At 46.4% G+C, this 12,740-nt stretch overlaps 4 protein-coding genes across 4 annotated transcripts; 3 read left to right on the top strand and 1 right to left on the bottom strand.

Moving 5' to 3' along the window:
• Nucleotides 1–120: 120 nt before the first annotated feature.
• I302_108229 (uncharacterized protein) lies at nt 121–3,534 on the bottom strand (the record flags this gene model as incomplete). Its single annotated transcript, XM_065870630.1, has 15 exons — nt 121–288; nt 417–764; nt 865–1,095; nt 1,161–1,343; nt 1,402–1,613; nt 1,675–1,760; nt 1,820–1,895; nt 1,949–2,111; nt 2,169–2,270; nt 2,341–2,481; nt 2,542–2,713; nt 2,768–2,836; nt 2,916–3,258; nt 3,328–3,468; nt 3,528–3,534. The coding sequence occupies 15 exons, from the start codon at nt 3,532–3,534 to the stop codon at nt 121–123; spliced, it is 2,442 nt and encodes an 813-aa protein (XP_065726702.1).
• Nucleotides 3,535–4,025: 491 nt separating this feature from the next.
• I302_108228 (uncharacterized protein) lies at nt 4,026–7,273 on the top strand (the record flags this gene model as incomplete). The annotated part of the gene is made up of 5 exons (XM_019194003.1): nt 4,026–4,130; nt 4,203–4,523; nt 4,601–5,082; nt 5,173–5,908; nt 5,978–7,273. 5 exons carry the CDS (start codon nt 4,026–4,028, stop codon nt 7,271–7,273), a joined length of 2,940 nt encoding a protein of 979 aa, XP_019044126.1.
• Nucleotides 7,274–7,802: 529 nt separating this feature from the next.
• Nucleotides 7,803–9,657, top strand: I302_108227 (uncharacterized protein; the record flags this gene model as incomplete). The annotated part of the gene is made up of 9 exons (XM_065870629.1): nt 7,803–8,044; nt 8,347–8,420; nt 8,543–8,665; nt 8,741–8,775; nt 8,837–8,899; nt 8,974–9,058; nt 9,124–9,165; nt 9,221–9,319; nt 9,380–9,657. The coding sequence occupies 9 exons, from the start codon at nt 7,803–7,805 to the stop codon at nt 9,655–9,657; spliced, it is 1,041 nt and encodes a 346-aa protein (XP_065726701.1).
• Nucleotides 9,658–10,386: 729 nt separating this feature from the next.
• On the top strand, nt 10,387–12,618 carry I302_108226 (uncharacterized protein; the record flags this gene model as incomplete). The annotated part of the gene is made up of 4 exons (XM_019194005.1): nt 10,387–10,904; nt 11,145–11,310; nt 11,437–11,707; nt 11,810–12,618. 4 exons carry the CDS (start codon nt 10,387–10,389, stop codon nt 12,616–12,618), a joined length of 1,764 nt encoding a protein of 587 aa, XP_019044128.1.
• Between the last annotated feature and the right edge of the window lie 122 nt (nt 12,619–12,740).

The following is a 12,740-nucleotide window of genomic DNA, read 5'->3' as shown; positions in this document are numbered from 1 at the left end:
CTTGCATGATGGGCATCAACCATTATATCAATATCAAAATACCATAAGTCCCATCGCTCTTCCTCGCACCACCATCCAGTATCAATCGTACATCCCCTTCCCCTCTTTCAGCCAACGACCCTACCAGAAATCATCCTCCCCTCCACCACCCTTCTTCCCTCCACCAGCAGTGACCTGCCTCTGATAAAACTCCGAGACCTGTTCAGAGGACGTCGCCTCGTCCGCGGACTTGTCATCTCTGATCTTGATGAATCGGGGGAACCGTAGGGAGATTCCTCTTGAATCGACCTGGTTGGATCAAACGGATCAGCGGACCGATCCATTCGCATACTTATAAAGAATACCTCGATCACCCCCCTCCCCTCCGTACCACAAAACACATCAAACGATAAAGAAGAAACCCGAACCCAACTCACAACCCCATGCGCAGCCGCATAAACAGGACTCAAACTCAAATCCGCCGTCAAAACCTCCCAAACAACCTTCGGTTCAAACCAAACATCAGGCTTGGCATTACCCGTTTCAATATCCCCTCGAACAGTTTCGATTTCCAGCGGTTTGAGAATTTCATACGATTGGGATAAGAACTCTTCGCTGAAACCCGTACCGATCTTGCAGATCGTTTGAAAATTTTCGGAATCTTGGTCGTAGCATGCGAGTAGGAAGGCTCCGTAGACTGCTGTTCGTTTACCTTTACCGTGGTAGGCTCCTACTACTACTAGGTCGAGGGAATCACCCACGCCTGAGAGATAGTCTTTCTTCAACTATACATAGTCATCAGCTATCATCCTATTCAGTTGAGTATGGAGCTTTTTTGAAGAAGGACGGGGAGTCGGAGGGAGGAATGGAAACGAAATAACCCACCTTCAACCAGTTCATACTTCTCCTACTGGGTTCATAAGTCGAATTGCCCGTAGTCAACATCTTCACCATCAGACCTTCACAGCCATCTTTAACACTTTCCTCCAAAAATGCAGCTATTTCTTCGGTCGCTCGACTGTCTGATGATTTGGCAAATGCAAATTCTGATTCAACAGGTTGGAAGTGTTCTTGAAGTAATGCTCGACGCTCTTTGAGCTCTTTCGTCAAGAGCGACTAAGAAAAAGTAGTACAGTCAGCTAACCTGGATAAGCAGTTGGTGCTTCGCAAAGCTGACTTACCTCTCCGTTCAAATATAACAAATCAAATGCGAATAAATGCACTCGCACAGTGATATCCTCAGCTTTCACATCCTTTCTCTTCCTCCTACTGAGATCTTGAAACGGTAAGATCTTCTTGGTCTCGAGGTCGTACGCCACAGCTTCAGCGTCAATCACGAATGACTTGACAGAAGGTTTGATCGCCTATAACAAAGGTTGGTCAGCTATTGCCCATCTCTGATCCATGGAACTTCCAGCTCACTCTCGGTACCTGCTGCACTAAGTCCGGATACTTCGCACTCATATTCTCTGAGTTCCTACTGAACACAGCTATCGATCCATCTTCCAACAGATGCACCTGTGCTCTTTCCCCATCATATTTGTATTCACAGGTGAATTCTTTGCCTTCGAATCGATCGAGTACCTCTCCAATAGCTTTGGTAGGTTTAGCCAACATCGGTTTAAGCGGAACACCTAAACATGAATGGACGAATCAGCTAGGTGACATTACGAAGTTCATCACAAAGAAGCTGACCTGGTGTAAGTTTACAATGTTCTTTCAGACCCTCGACACCACCTTCCAGTAACGCAGGTATGACGAGATCATAGTTTGGCAATTCACTAGATCACAGTGTATCAGCTATGCAGTTGTACTATGAACGCACCCCTAGCTGACTCACCTATAAACAGACTTGACAATCTCTGCCCCTTCCTCCAACTTCGCAGCAAGCTTATCATGCGGTATCTTCTTCTCACCTATAATTTCCGTTTCAGTAAGAACCTCATGCAAGAAGGAAGACACGACGTACCCATTCCTTTCAGTACGATCGCATGAGCCAGCGCCACCACCAAAGTCTTATCTGCCAAACCTATCCTCAATTTCCCCTCTAATGATCTGACGATAAACTTCGCTTCATTCCCTTGACAAGCTGCCAAGAGCTTCTTGATGATTCCGACCTTCTTTGCTTGAGACTACAATCGCATATAAGCTTTCACCGCTTAATGGCCTACATGTACGACAGAGCTTACAGCATTTCCAGTCGCTTTTGCTATTTCCGTCAAATTTTGGAAAACGTATGGTACAGTCAAAGCTTTGGGCTTGAACATTGTTGGTTGGGTGTTTCTCGAGTTCTATGTAATACACATCCTTATATCAGCATTAAATACGCTACCGGCTCATGGGATCGGAAGAATTACTCACCATAGCTACTTTACCCAAATCACCTTCTTTCCTCAAATCCTCTTTGATCTTCGTTGTAGCTCTACCTGTACTCTCCGCTATAGCCTTGATCAAAAGCGTTTCTCCTATACCCAGTTCGATACCCATATAATCGGGACACAGCTATTCATCCGATATCAGCGTCACTGTGTATTGATCTGAAGACGTTAAGAGATGACAAACCCTGTTGATACACAGATATACCACTTTCAGCAAATTAGAATCTTTCGCTTGTTTCGCCGTATCTCTCTTAGCTACTACCAAGAAGAACTGAGTGAGAAGTTCGAGGATCTCCAGACGTTTTGTGGTAGCTTCTATCTTTTCAAATGTCGATACCAGTGCGGCATAGGGTACACTATCGTATCTTGTCAGCTTGTCAACAGTCTCTGTATTGAGCAGCAAAGCTTACGCTTCACCGTCTTTCCACCCTTTATCAGCTACCGGTACGCTCTTATGATTCTTGGTGAATATTGAGGCTCTACATTTTCATAAGAGAAGTGGATCTCGTCAGCTTGACCTTCACGAGAGATGGTCGGAAGTCGGAGAAGCAGACATACAACTTGACAGCAGCAGCCTCCTCCTGTTCATCCTCCTCATCTTCCTCTTCCAGCTCTTCTTCACCCTCATCATCATTCGTCGGACTACCTCGTTCCATATCTACGTCTTCCTTTTCAACCTTTATTTTAGACTTTGACGAAGACGCTTTAGCGAAAATTGATGCAATTGGTTTACTCTCCTTGCCATTTGTTTTGGTTTTCTCCTGCTCTTTTGAAGATGAGGATGACTTGGAAGGTTCATTGGATGATTTGGGCTTCTCAACTTTCTTAGGTGGTGGTGCGAATATCGATGCTATTTTCTCGGGTGAGGAGGTCTTGGGTTTCTTGTGAGGTGGTGATGATTCTACTACACGTTCATATGCATATCAGCTGAAGTCTCTCAGAACAATCGGAGAGATGATAGAAGGCTGACCTTTTACTGTCTGTTTCTCAGGTTGAGAGCTGAGTATATCCTTGGAGGAAGAAGCACCGTTGATAGGCGATTCATCCTCTTCATCATCGGATGTCACGACGCGCTTCTTCTTCTTGATGATGTTGTTTTTGGCTTGGGGGTCTGCAATTTTGGATCAGGTCAGCGATTTGGGTACCCCTAGAGCCTATCAACTGACTTACCACTCATCTTGTCTTGTTACTGATCAAGCTGAAAGTAATACAGAGACGAGAAGTGGATATATTTGGGCGAGTCCATACAGATCGGAATCGTAAAGCCAACTTGTAATGTTTTGTACCATCGACCGTGTACGGTGACATCAACTCTACGCGTCAAAGTCAAGCCTCAGCCCCGCCACGTGCTTAGATGGGTTACGCATATAAATTAAATGGGTTAACAAGGTTTCCTTGTTCGTACAGTCCAAATGTCAAGAGTGCAGGTATGTATCATTGCATCCTCTTTCGACATTCATACATACAATCAAGTACAATAATCATCCACAGTCGACAAGAGGCCAGCTCACATACGACTAAGGGGAGTATCAGCTACCAAGTGATCATCTTTGTTGTCGACAGAGAGACTTTTCTCACCGACGTTTGGTCCTGCATCTCGATTCGACAACCCACCAAGTCAAGCGGAGCTCTTCCACCTTCCATAATTCCCAGTTAACACCAGCCAAGATGGAGCGATCATCTTCGCAACGAGACCTTCGATCCGAACGTCTGTCTAGGACACCTTATGCTCGACCTGAGCCTTCCAGACTGAGGAAGTCAGCTTCCATGACTGTAAGTTCAACTTCATGGCTACCCTAGTAAGCTGCAGAAAGTGACATTGATTTTGATCGATTTCTCATATAGCCCCTCGCAACTCTTAAATCAATAGTCAACTACGTCTCATCCCCCTTCACTCGAACATCTTCCTCTGTCCTACCCACCCACTCTAACTCGAACGACCTAGCAGTCAGGGTGACAGACGCAGATATCGATCAAAGATCAGAGTCAGGTTCAGAGGATGAGTGGAATGGTGAACCCCCTTCCAAGATGGAAGGACAAGATATCTTCTCTCTTGCCGCCGCTGCTGGGAGGAAGGGCGACGATTTTGAGGAAAGAGCTGCTAGTTGGAGGAATAAAGGGGAAGTTCCGGGTGGGAACAGACAATTGAACAGGTTGGCTCTTCAAGTAAATTTTCTCTGAATGCAGAGCTTCTTTCTCACTACATGGAGGCAGCGGTAGCTGATCAGAATATATTACGATAGAACTCTTCTTCCGAACTGAAACAGCTCGAACCTCCCACACCGACCGCACCAGGCCATTTCAACTTCCTGAAATCCTCCCCCTCGATGCCAGCTTTGACCCAATCTTCTTCACTTCAGATACCCTCTTCCTCATCGATTAAAAGACCTCGGTCGCCTCTTGCGTCTTCCCACGCAACCACCGCGGCTCTACCCCAAAGAACACCATTACCATCCTCCTTCGTTCATCCAGCACCGGCCACACCAATCACTTCAAACGGACTATCCTCATCAGCCTCTTCGGTAGCTCTTACGGCTTTCCTAGAAGCCAAAAAGGGTCAACAGATGACATCGGAAGATTTTAGGGTTATTGAGACTCTCACTGAGAATATGAAAGCTGAATCTCATCTTCCTGGTCAGACTCCTCCAGAACAGAAATATGGAGGATGGGCAGCTGGATCGTACTCTTCTAGCTCAGGTCTCAAGGCATCCCAGTCTTTCGCCTCGTTCAATACTCCCGCCAAAAGGGTTGAAAATGGCAATGGAGTGGCTCAAACACCTGGTACCGTATTTTCCATTGGCACTACTACCCCTAGATCGATCGGTCAACCTAGTCCGTATAGACAGAGATATCTTGGTCCGGGCATGTCCCCTAGGAGGATGTTCCCTCAACCTAAGAAATCATCTTTGAAACCTCTTTTCAACTTTGGTGCTGAAGTTGATGACTCGTCGTCGAAGGGGAAGAAGAGAAAAGTCGATGGAGAAGAGGAAATTATGGATGTGGATGAATCGATCAGTTCCCCGGCTAAAGGTTTATCATCAAGCGTATCTATGCCTTCTCTCTCTGCTTTCTCGAAGCCTAGTACAGACAAAGGTAGGACCAAATTGTCTGTACCAACGCATACACCCGCCAGACCATCACCACTCAGTCGCAATTCTTCCACTCCCGGTTCAGCCACTTCTACACCTGTCGATGAAAAGGCCAAGAAACGAGCCGAAGCTGAAGCCGCAGGGAAGAAGAGAGCAGCAGAGATCATAATGGATATAATAGATGAAGAAATTGGTCCTGTAATTCCTACGAGAAAAGCCGAACCTGTCATTTTCAATCCTTATGATCGGACTTCCCTCAACCCTTCGCCTGCACCTGCTGTACCCCCTACTGTACCTAGTACAGCATTCGCTGGATCTACACCTAGAAAATCAAAGGGTTCTTTCTCGCCTGCACGAAGAACTCCTGCTAGAGGGGCGGCGGCGAAATTGGAACTGCATAAAGAGGCTATGAAAGGTAGTAAGCCTTTGACTACGATTGAGAGAATCCAGGGTGTTAAGCCTGTAAGTCTGCTCTTGCTCTGCTCTCTCTTAGTGGATATATCGAGCTGACTGCTTCTTGTGGTCATGTAGTGGGACAGGACTGGAAGTCCCATGCGAGCTTCAATTGGAAGAGTCGAAACTCCCACTCCGGATGAGGATATAATCGAAATCGATGAGCTGGTCGACGGTTCCGAAGCCTCATCTTCCAGAGCACCGACCCCTGCCCCTGCTCCCGCTCCTGCCCCAGCACCAAAGGTACAACCTGCAGCATCAGCCAAGATTCCCTCGGCAGACACGTTCAAACCTTTCAATCCACCCTCAATCACATTCAACAATCAACCTCTACCGAAATCACAACCCTCGTCCTCTGATATCGACACTACTGCATTCGACTCTCCAATGAGGAAATCGATCATCCAACAATCCTCTTCTGCCGAGGGATCAATTCCAAAACCAACTTTCAACTTCAACAAGCCGTCTCCTTCTCCTACTCCTGCCGAGGAAATGACCGAAGAACAAATGGAAGTTGTCGATAGAAGAAGTACGAGTGAATCTAGTAAATTGGATATCAACAAGGTATATCTATCTGCCAAGGACTCTGCTTTGAAGATTTCGAAACCCGCTTTACCCTTCTTCACATTCACTCTACCTCCTCGACCTTTGGAATCGCTCACTCCCAAAAAAGAGGTGTTGGAAGAAGCTAAGAAGAGGGTTCAACCTACTTTTGCTTTCACTCTTACCCCGTCTTCCAAGCCTGCTGGCACGACGAAGGATACTGCGTCCGAGGCGGAATGGACCTGCTCAACGTGTATGTTGAAGAATCCTGGAAGTGCCAAGGAGAAATGTACAATCTGCGAGGAACCACGACCCAAAGCTAAATCTCAACAGGCACCTCAAACTTCATCAAATGGGTTTGGTGGATTTGGTCTGCCACAGGCGAAAGCGAGCAACGATCAATGGACCTGTTCGACATGTATGCTCAAGAATCCTGAGAGTGCTAAGGAGAAATGCACGATTTGCGAAGCACCTCGACCGAAAGCTACGTCTCAACAGGCACCACAAGCTTCTTCTAGCGGCGGCTTCGGTGGATTCGGTCTGCCTCAAGCAAAAGCGAGCGACGTTCAATGGACCTGTTCGACATGTATGCTCAAGAACCCTGATAGTGCAAAAGAGAAATGTACGATTTGTGATGCGCCACGACCCAAACCTCAAGCAAATTCTAGTACTACTTCGAGCAGTGGGGCTACGGGTCAAGGTGGATTCACAGGATTTGGAAGTGGGTTTGGACCCAAGAAACAAGAGGGTACTTGGACGTGCTCGGTTTGTATGTTGCAGAATCCTGAGAGTGCGAAGAGTAAATGTACGATTTGTGAAACTCCGAGGTAGGGGAGGGGAGGGGTTGTAGCACGAGATATATGTGTATTGTTGAATACGTTGATAGCGTGGTAGGAGGGAGTTAATATGTATGATGGGTTATGGGGGGATGTTGATACATGTAGAATAGGATGGGTTGAGGAAAGAGAGAAGGATACGCATATGTCATGTTACATGTATTGTTATACAATATAATCCATTACTGTTACTGGTATTGCACTTCAGTGATGGGATGGTCTGTGCGTCGACGACGAAAGGGAATATCATAACCATGAATGCAATCACGCACAGACCCTTGCTCATATTGGATGTTTAGGACTAACAGTAATCCAAGTCGAGATACTCTCAGAGGAACATGTATAAATAGCATACAATATATCATGACCTTCTTCCTTCTTCTTCTTATTATCCCATCTTCTACCCTTCCATTTACAACACTGTACCATCCATTCGTGTCATCATCCCATCGAAACCTGTACTGTCCATCTAGTGTACTGTCTGTACCGTCTCACCACGTCTCTGTCGCTGCAATCCCCACACAATGTCATTATCCCTCCCCAACATAATCCTATTCATCTACCTCCTCCTCACCCGACGTGCCCAAGTCCACGTCAAAGCATCCTCGAACGAAGATCTCTCCATTCACACTTCCAATTCAGTTAATATCCCAAGAGTTTTGGTATATACCAATACGGATGGGTTTAGACATGATAGTATACCTACTGCTATCTCTGTGTTGGCTGGGAGGGAGGTGAGGTGGGGAGTGGGGTTTGATTTCACAGAGTGAGTGACTGACTGTGTGTGTCTCTTGATAGCTGTGATGGTGAATTGTCATCGGTACAGGAAATGGGTTCTTGGTATCCTTTTTCCTCTTTACCTCCATTTTGTCGGGATCTCTTGCCCTTCTGCCTCTTCCCTCTTCCTTTCCTTCCTCTTCGCATCCCTTCTTTGCTTTCGTGTCAAGCTACAACATCTGCCACCATTCATGCTCTTGAAGAGCCATTCATTTCCTGGATTTACTTCTCCCGCCACAGTGAGAACGTGAATCGAGTGAAGAGCTGACGTCAGCTATTTCGTACTTACAGAGATAAATCACTCTTCACCGATGAACACCTCAAGAAATACGATGCATTGATGTTCATCTCGGTGACGGGTGAAGGTGAGTTAACATCCTCAAACTGTTCAACTAACTCTTTGAGCCTCGGGTCACCTTCGAATAGAGGGGGAAACATTGCTTTACGCACCAAGCTGATCTGGTGATCCTATTCCGGCGCACCGTAGCCCTCGACGAACAAGGTGAACAAACCTTTCACCGATACATGCAATCAGGCGGTAACTTCGTTGGAGTCCATGCGTCTACTTGCGCGCTGTACAATTCTACAGTGTATAATGCTACTATCGGAAGTGAGTTAATCATGCTCTTCGCTAGATGTGGAATTCGCGACTGATGTTTCCTTTCCCCTGGTTTTGGATGTATAGGTCAATTCGAGTGGCACCCTGTTATACAAGACGCTGTGAGCTAATTGTTGCAAGAACTTCCAGAGCCATTTTAGCTGACAATTAGTGAATGTCCAGACCTTCATCCGAACGAACGAAACGCATCCTGCTGTTGCCCTTGTGCCTGATACATGGAGATTTGTGAGTCAACTGATTCGAGTTATGTCTTTCTTTGGGCTGATTCCTGTACGAATCTGATCTCCCTTGTCATGTAGGCGGAAGAAGTCTACTACTTTACCTCTGATCCGAGGGACAATGGAGCAACTGTCGTTCTCACAGTCGACGAGTCAAGCTATAACAGTAAGTTAGCTAAGCGGTTCTGTATGATTATGACCAAATTAGCTGAACCAAAGGCTGTGTCAAAGATGAGAGCTATGTTTCCAGTTCGGGAACACCTCACCCCATCGGTAGGCTACTCTCTCACCACCTGAAGATACGACCGCTCACCCATTGCATTCCTAGCATGGTACATCGACCCACCTTCATCCGCTCAACCTCTGCAGAAAGGAGTGATCAAAGGCGGACGATCATTCTACACAGCTCTGGGACATTCCAACGAAAGTCAGTTGACGGTTCCGAAGATGCTGCCAACAGTAATACAACTGATGTTCACTTATGTAGCATGGCAAAACGAAACCTTCATCAATCATGTCCTATCAGGTCTCACCTGGGCTCTGGATGGTGCTTCCACCAAGGCCTATGGTGTAGGCATCGTAGGTAGTGAAGAACCTCGACCATCCATCTCATCAAATACTGATGCGCCTACCTCTACACCTACTCACCCTGGTCATGCGCTACAAGCTACCTCTGGGGTGATGAGGACCCTATCGTCTGGAATTACTGGTATTGTGATCTGCTTTGTCCTCGGCTTTTTAGTAGAATACTATGTGATTCTGTAGACGATTTGTGTTTCGGAGTACTTTATTTCAGGTATCATCATTGATGTTGGATAGTGTGACGATGGACGATTAGTATTTATGTATTTTCAAGATCAATTGTATCAATCTATGCATTAACATTTCATCATCATTGTAATCGGTAATCATTGGATTAGGTTTAGTGCCACTGATTTGCCACTTTGTATTAATTGTGGGGTACTATAATAGAAATTACCTAATCCAGGGTGTTTTGTGATACAGTATCTGTTGTTGTCATTCACGATTAATCGAACCACTCACTCCCACTACTGATATGCCAAGTGAATGACTGATCTATCGGTTGATGCGCGGCCGTACTTGTATGTCTGCATGTCAACGTAGTTCATCGTTAATCACTATCAATCATCATTCATCTTCGTGCTAGATACATACAAACTAGTTAGCAGGGACTACATCGACAGTGCATGGATATGAGAGAGATTCACAAAACATAGAATAGATGTAGATCGTGGAACGACCAATGGACAGTTCAAGACACTCTCACCCTCTCAAGCCTCACTCATCGATATACGTGGGTTGTCTTAGATTAACTTTGTGAATACTATAACTGTACTCCAACGCTTCAATCCCGCTCGACCGACCGAGATTACAACCCATTAATCATCAATCATCAATTATTATACAATCCCATACATACACCGACTGCACCTCATTAGACATACATAGACACACAAAGCAAAAGCATCAATCATGTCAACTCCACCTCCTCCCTCGTACTCTTCTCCCATCCTTCCTCCTACATCCTCATCAAGTATAATCACCAATAAACAGTACCCCCAGAATCCAGCAATCATCAATATCGACCCATCCCCATCTTCTTCTACTCCGGAAATCCAAGCACAGGCAATACCAAATCACATGAAATCCCTACCAATGTCACGAACCAACTCCAACACCTCCTCCCTAGCAGAGGAAGGCGAACTCTACTCCTCTTCCACCCAAATACAAGATCCCTCCTCGTCTTCTTCCCCGCTCGGCGAAGAAAGTATCACTGGAGCAGATGAGAACACAGGGTTATTATCAAATACGAAGAAACCGAAATGGTACAAGGGACCGTACTTTGTAACTGCCGTTAAGTTCTCTATATTATTTACGATCTTCACGATCGTCGTGGTTGTTACGTTTTACTTTGGGATGCCTAAACTGAGTGAGGAGGATAGGGGGATGGTTAAGTTGCCGAGGAGCTTTAAGGACTTGCAGGATTTGAAGTGAGTTTGGCATACTTTTGGTGGTGTTGGCGAGTGGAGCAGAAAGTACGGAGTAGCGGAGGGAGGAGGAAAGAAGGGGACAGGAGAGGAATGGAGATAGAGGAGAAGACAGAGGGAAGAGCAAAGGGTAGATGGCAGAGGGGAGAGATAAACCGGAGCATGATTAGGGGCGGGCCTTTCGAAACATACTTGTGATCGTCAACCATTACTCAAGCGCTGACACCTTCCTTCACTCTATAGCACACTCTTCCAGAAATACAAGAAACTGTACCCACTCCGAATCCTCGCTTGCGCCGTGGTAACTTACCTGTTCGTTCAGACTTTCACCCTGCCCGGTTCCATGTATATCTCCATCTTGTTTGGAGCGGCTTATGGGATAATGTATGGGCTACTATTGAGTTGTCTGGTAGGTCAAACCCCCTCTTTACAGCAAAAATAAGACCACCAGCAATGCTAATTCATTCATTCATCTCTCTTCGAATTTTCATCATCTATCTCGCCGCATTACCAACCATCCACGTTCGAATCACAGTGCGACGCATTCGGCTCACTCCTATGCTACACACTCTCCTCCCTCCTCGCCCCTCCCCTCCTCACCATGCCATTCTACAGAGCAAGGGTCGAAACCTGGCGAACGAAAATCATGGGTGATCCCAAAAAGGGTAAAAAAGTCACATGGGATAGTGTCTTTGCGTTTCTATTGGTGTTGCGGATCGCCCCCTTCCCACCGCACTGGGTAGCGAATTTTGTGGCGCCCCATCTGGGAATAGGGATGTTCATGTTTTGGTCGAGCTGTTTCATCGGTGAGTGGGAGTGGTCAAACTTTTGCAGAGGGTCGAAACGTGGAAACGGCCTGGCATGGCAACAAATATGATCCAATGCTGATATCTACCCCTATGCTTTAGGAATTGCCCCCGTATCCGTCATCCACGTGACCATCGGCTCCTCCCTCGACTCCATGACCTCCGCCGCAGATTTCCATATCCTCTCTCTCCGCAACATTCTCGGCCTCCTAGCAGTGGTAGTCGCCGTCCTGATCCCCGTGGGCCTCAAGAGGGTATTCAAGCGAGACCTAGGTGATCTGGGAGAAGCAGAAGAGATATTCAACGATACCGACCGTCGAAACGATCGGGATATTATGGTACCCTCTATAGAGGGATCTGAAATTGGTGGAAGGAGGTATCACGCCATTGATTCTGGTGTTGTGCTCTCTCTCCCATCGACGGGTAACGGGGAGAATATGGGCAATAAGTTGATTAGGAAGGGGAAGGGACGGGCACTGGAGATTATACATGATGAGGATGAGGAGGATGAGTATTATGAGGAATATGACGAGGAGGAAGTATTGGAGAGGAGGTTGGAAGATGCTCAAAGGGGGATGATGGGAGAGACAGACTTAGATTCAGAAAATAGATTTGAGGGTGAGGGACAGGCTGAAACTTCCACTCATGCTAATGGTGTAAACTCACCTAATCCTAACCCTACTCCCGAGGTGGATGCTGGGGTGGATAATAACCAATATTCGTACGAGGTGTACGACCCATCCGGACAGATCCAACGTGTCGAATTTAACCCCACTAGAACTAGATCGAGATCAAACTCAAAATTGAGTGCGAATGGAACTCAGAGACCTAAAGGGTATAGTAGGTCGAATACCAATACTTCGAATAGGTTTAGGAACTATGGGGCGGTTGAAGAACATGCAAACGAATAGGCGAGGATTACTATAGGAAGGTGGGAGTGGCGTGTGTTCTCAAGAGTCGATCCTTCTCTGCTAGGTCTAAGAGGTGCTAGTTGATTTCATCCTGTATATTGAGATTGTATTGTTCAATGTCG

This window comes from Kwoniella bestiolae, chromosome 7, assembly GCF_000512585.2.
Source record: "Kwoniella bestiolae CBS 10118 chromosome 7, complete sequence".
In the NCBI taxonomy this organism is placed as follows: Eukaryota; Fungi; Basidiomycota; class Tremellomycetes; order Tremellales; family Cryptococcaceae; genus Kwoniella; species Kwoniella bestiolae.
This window is presented reverse-complemented; position numbering and strand designations above follow the sequence as displayed.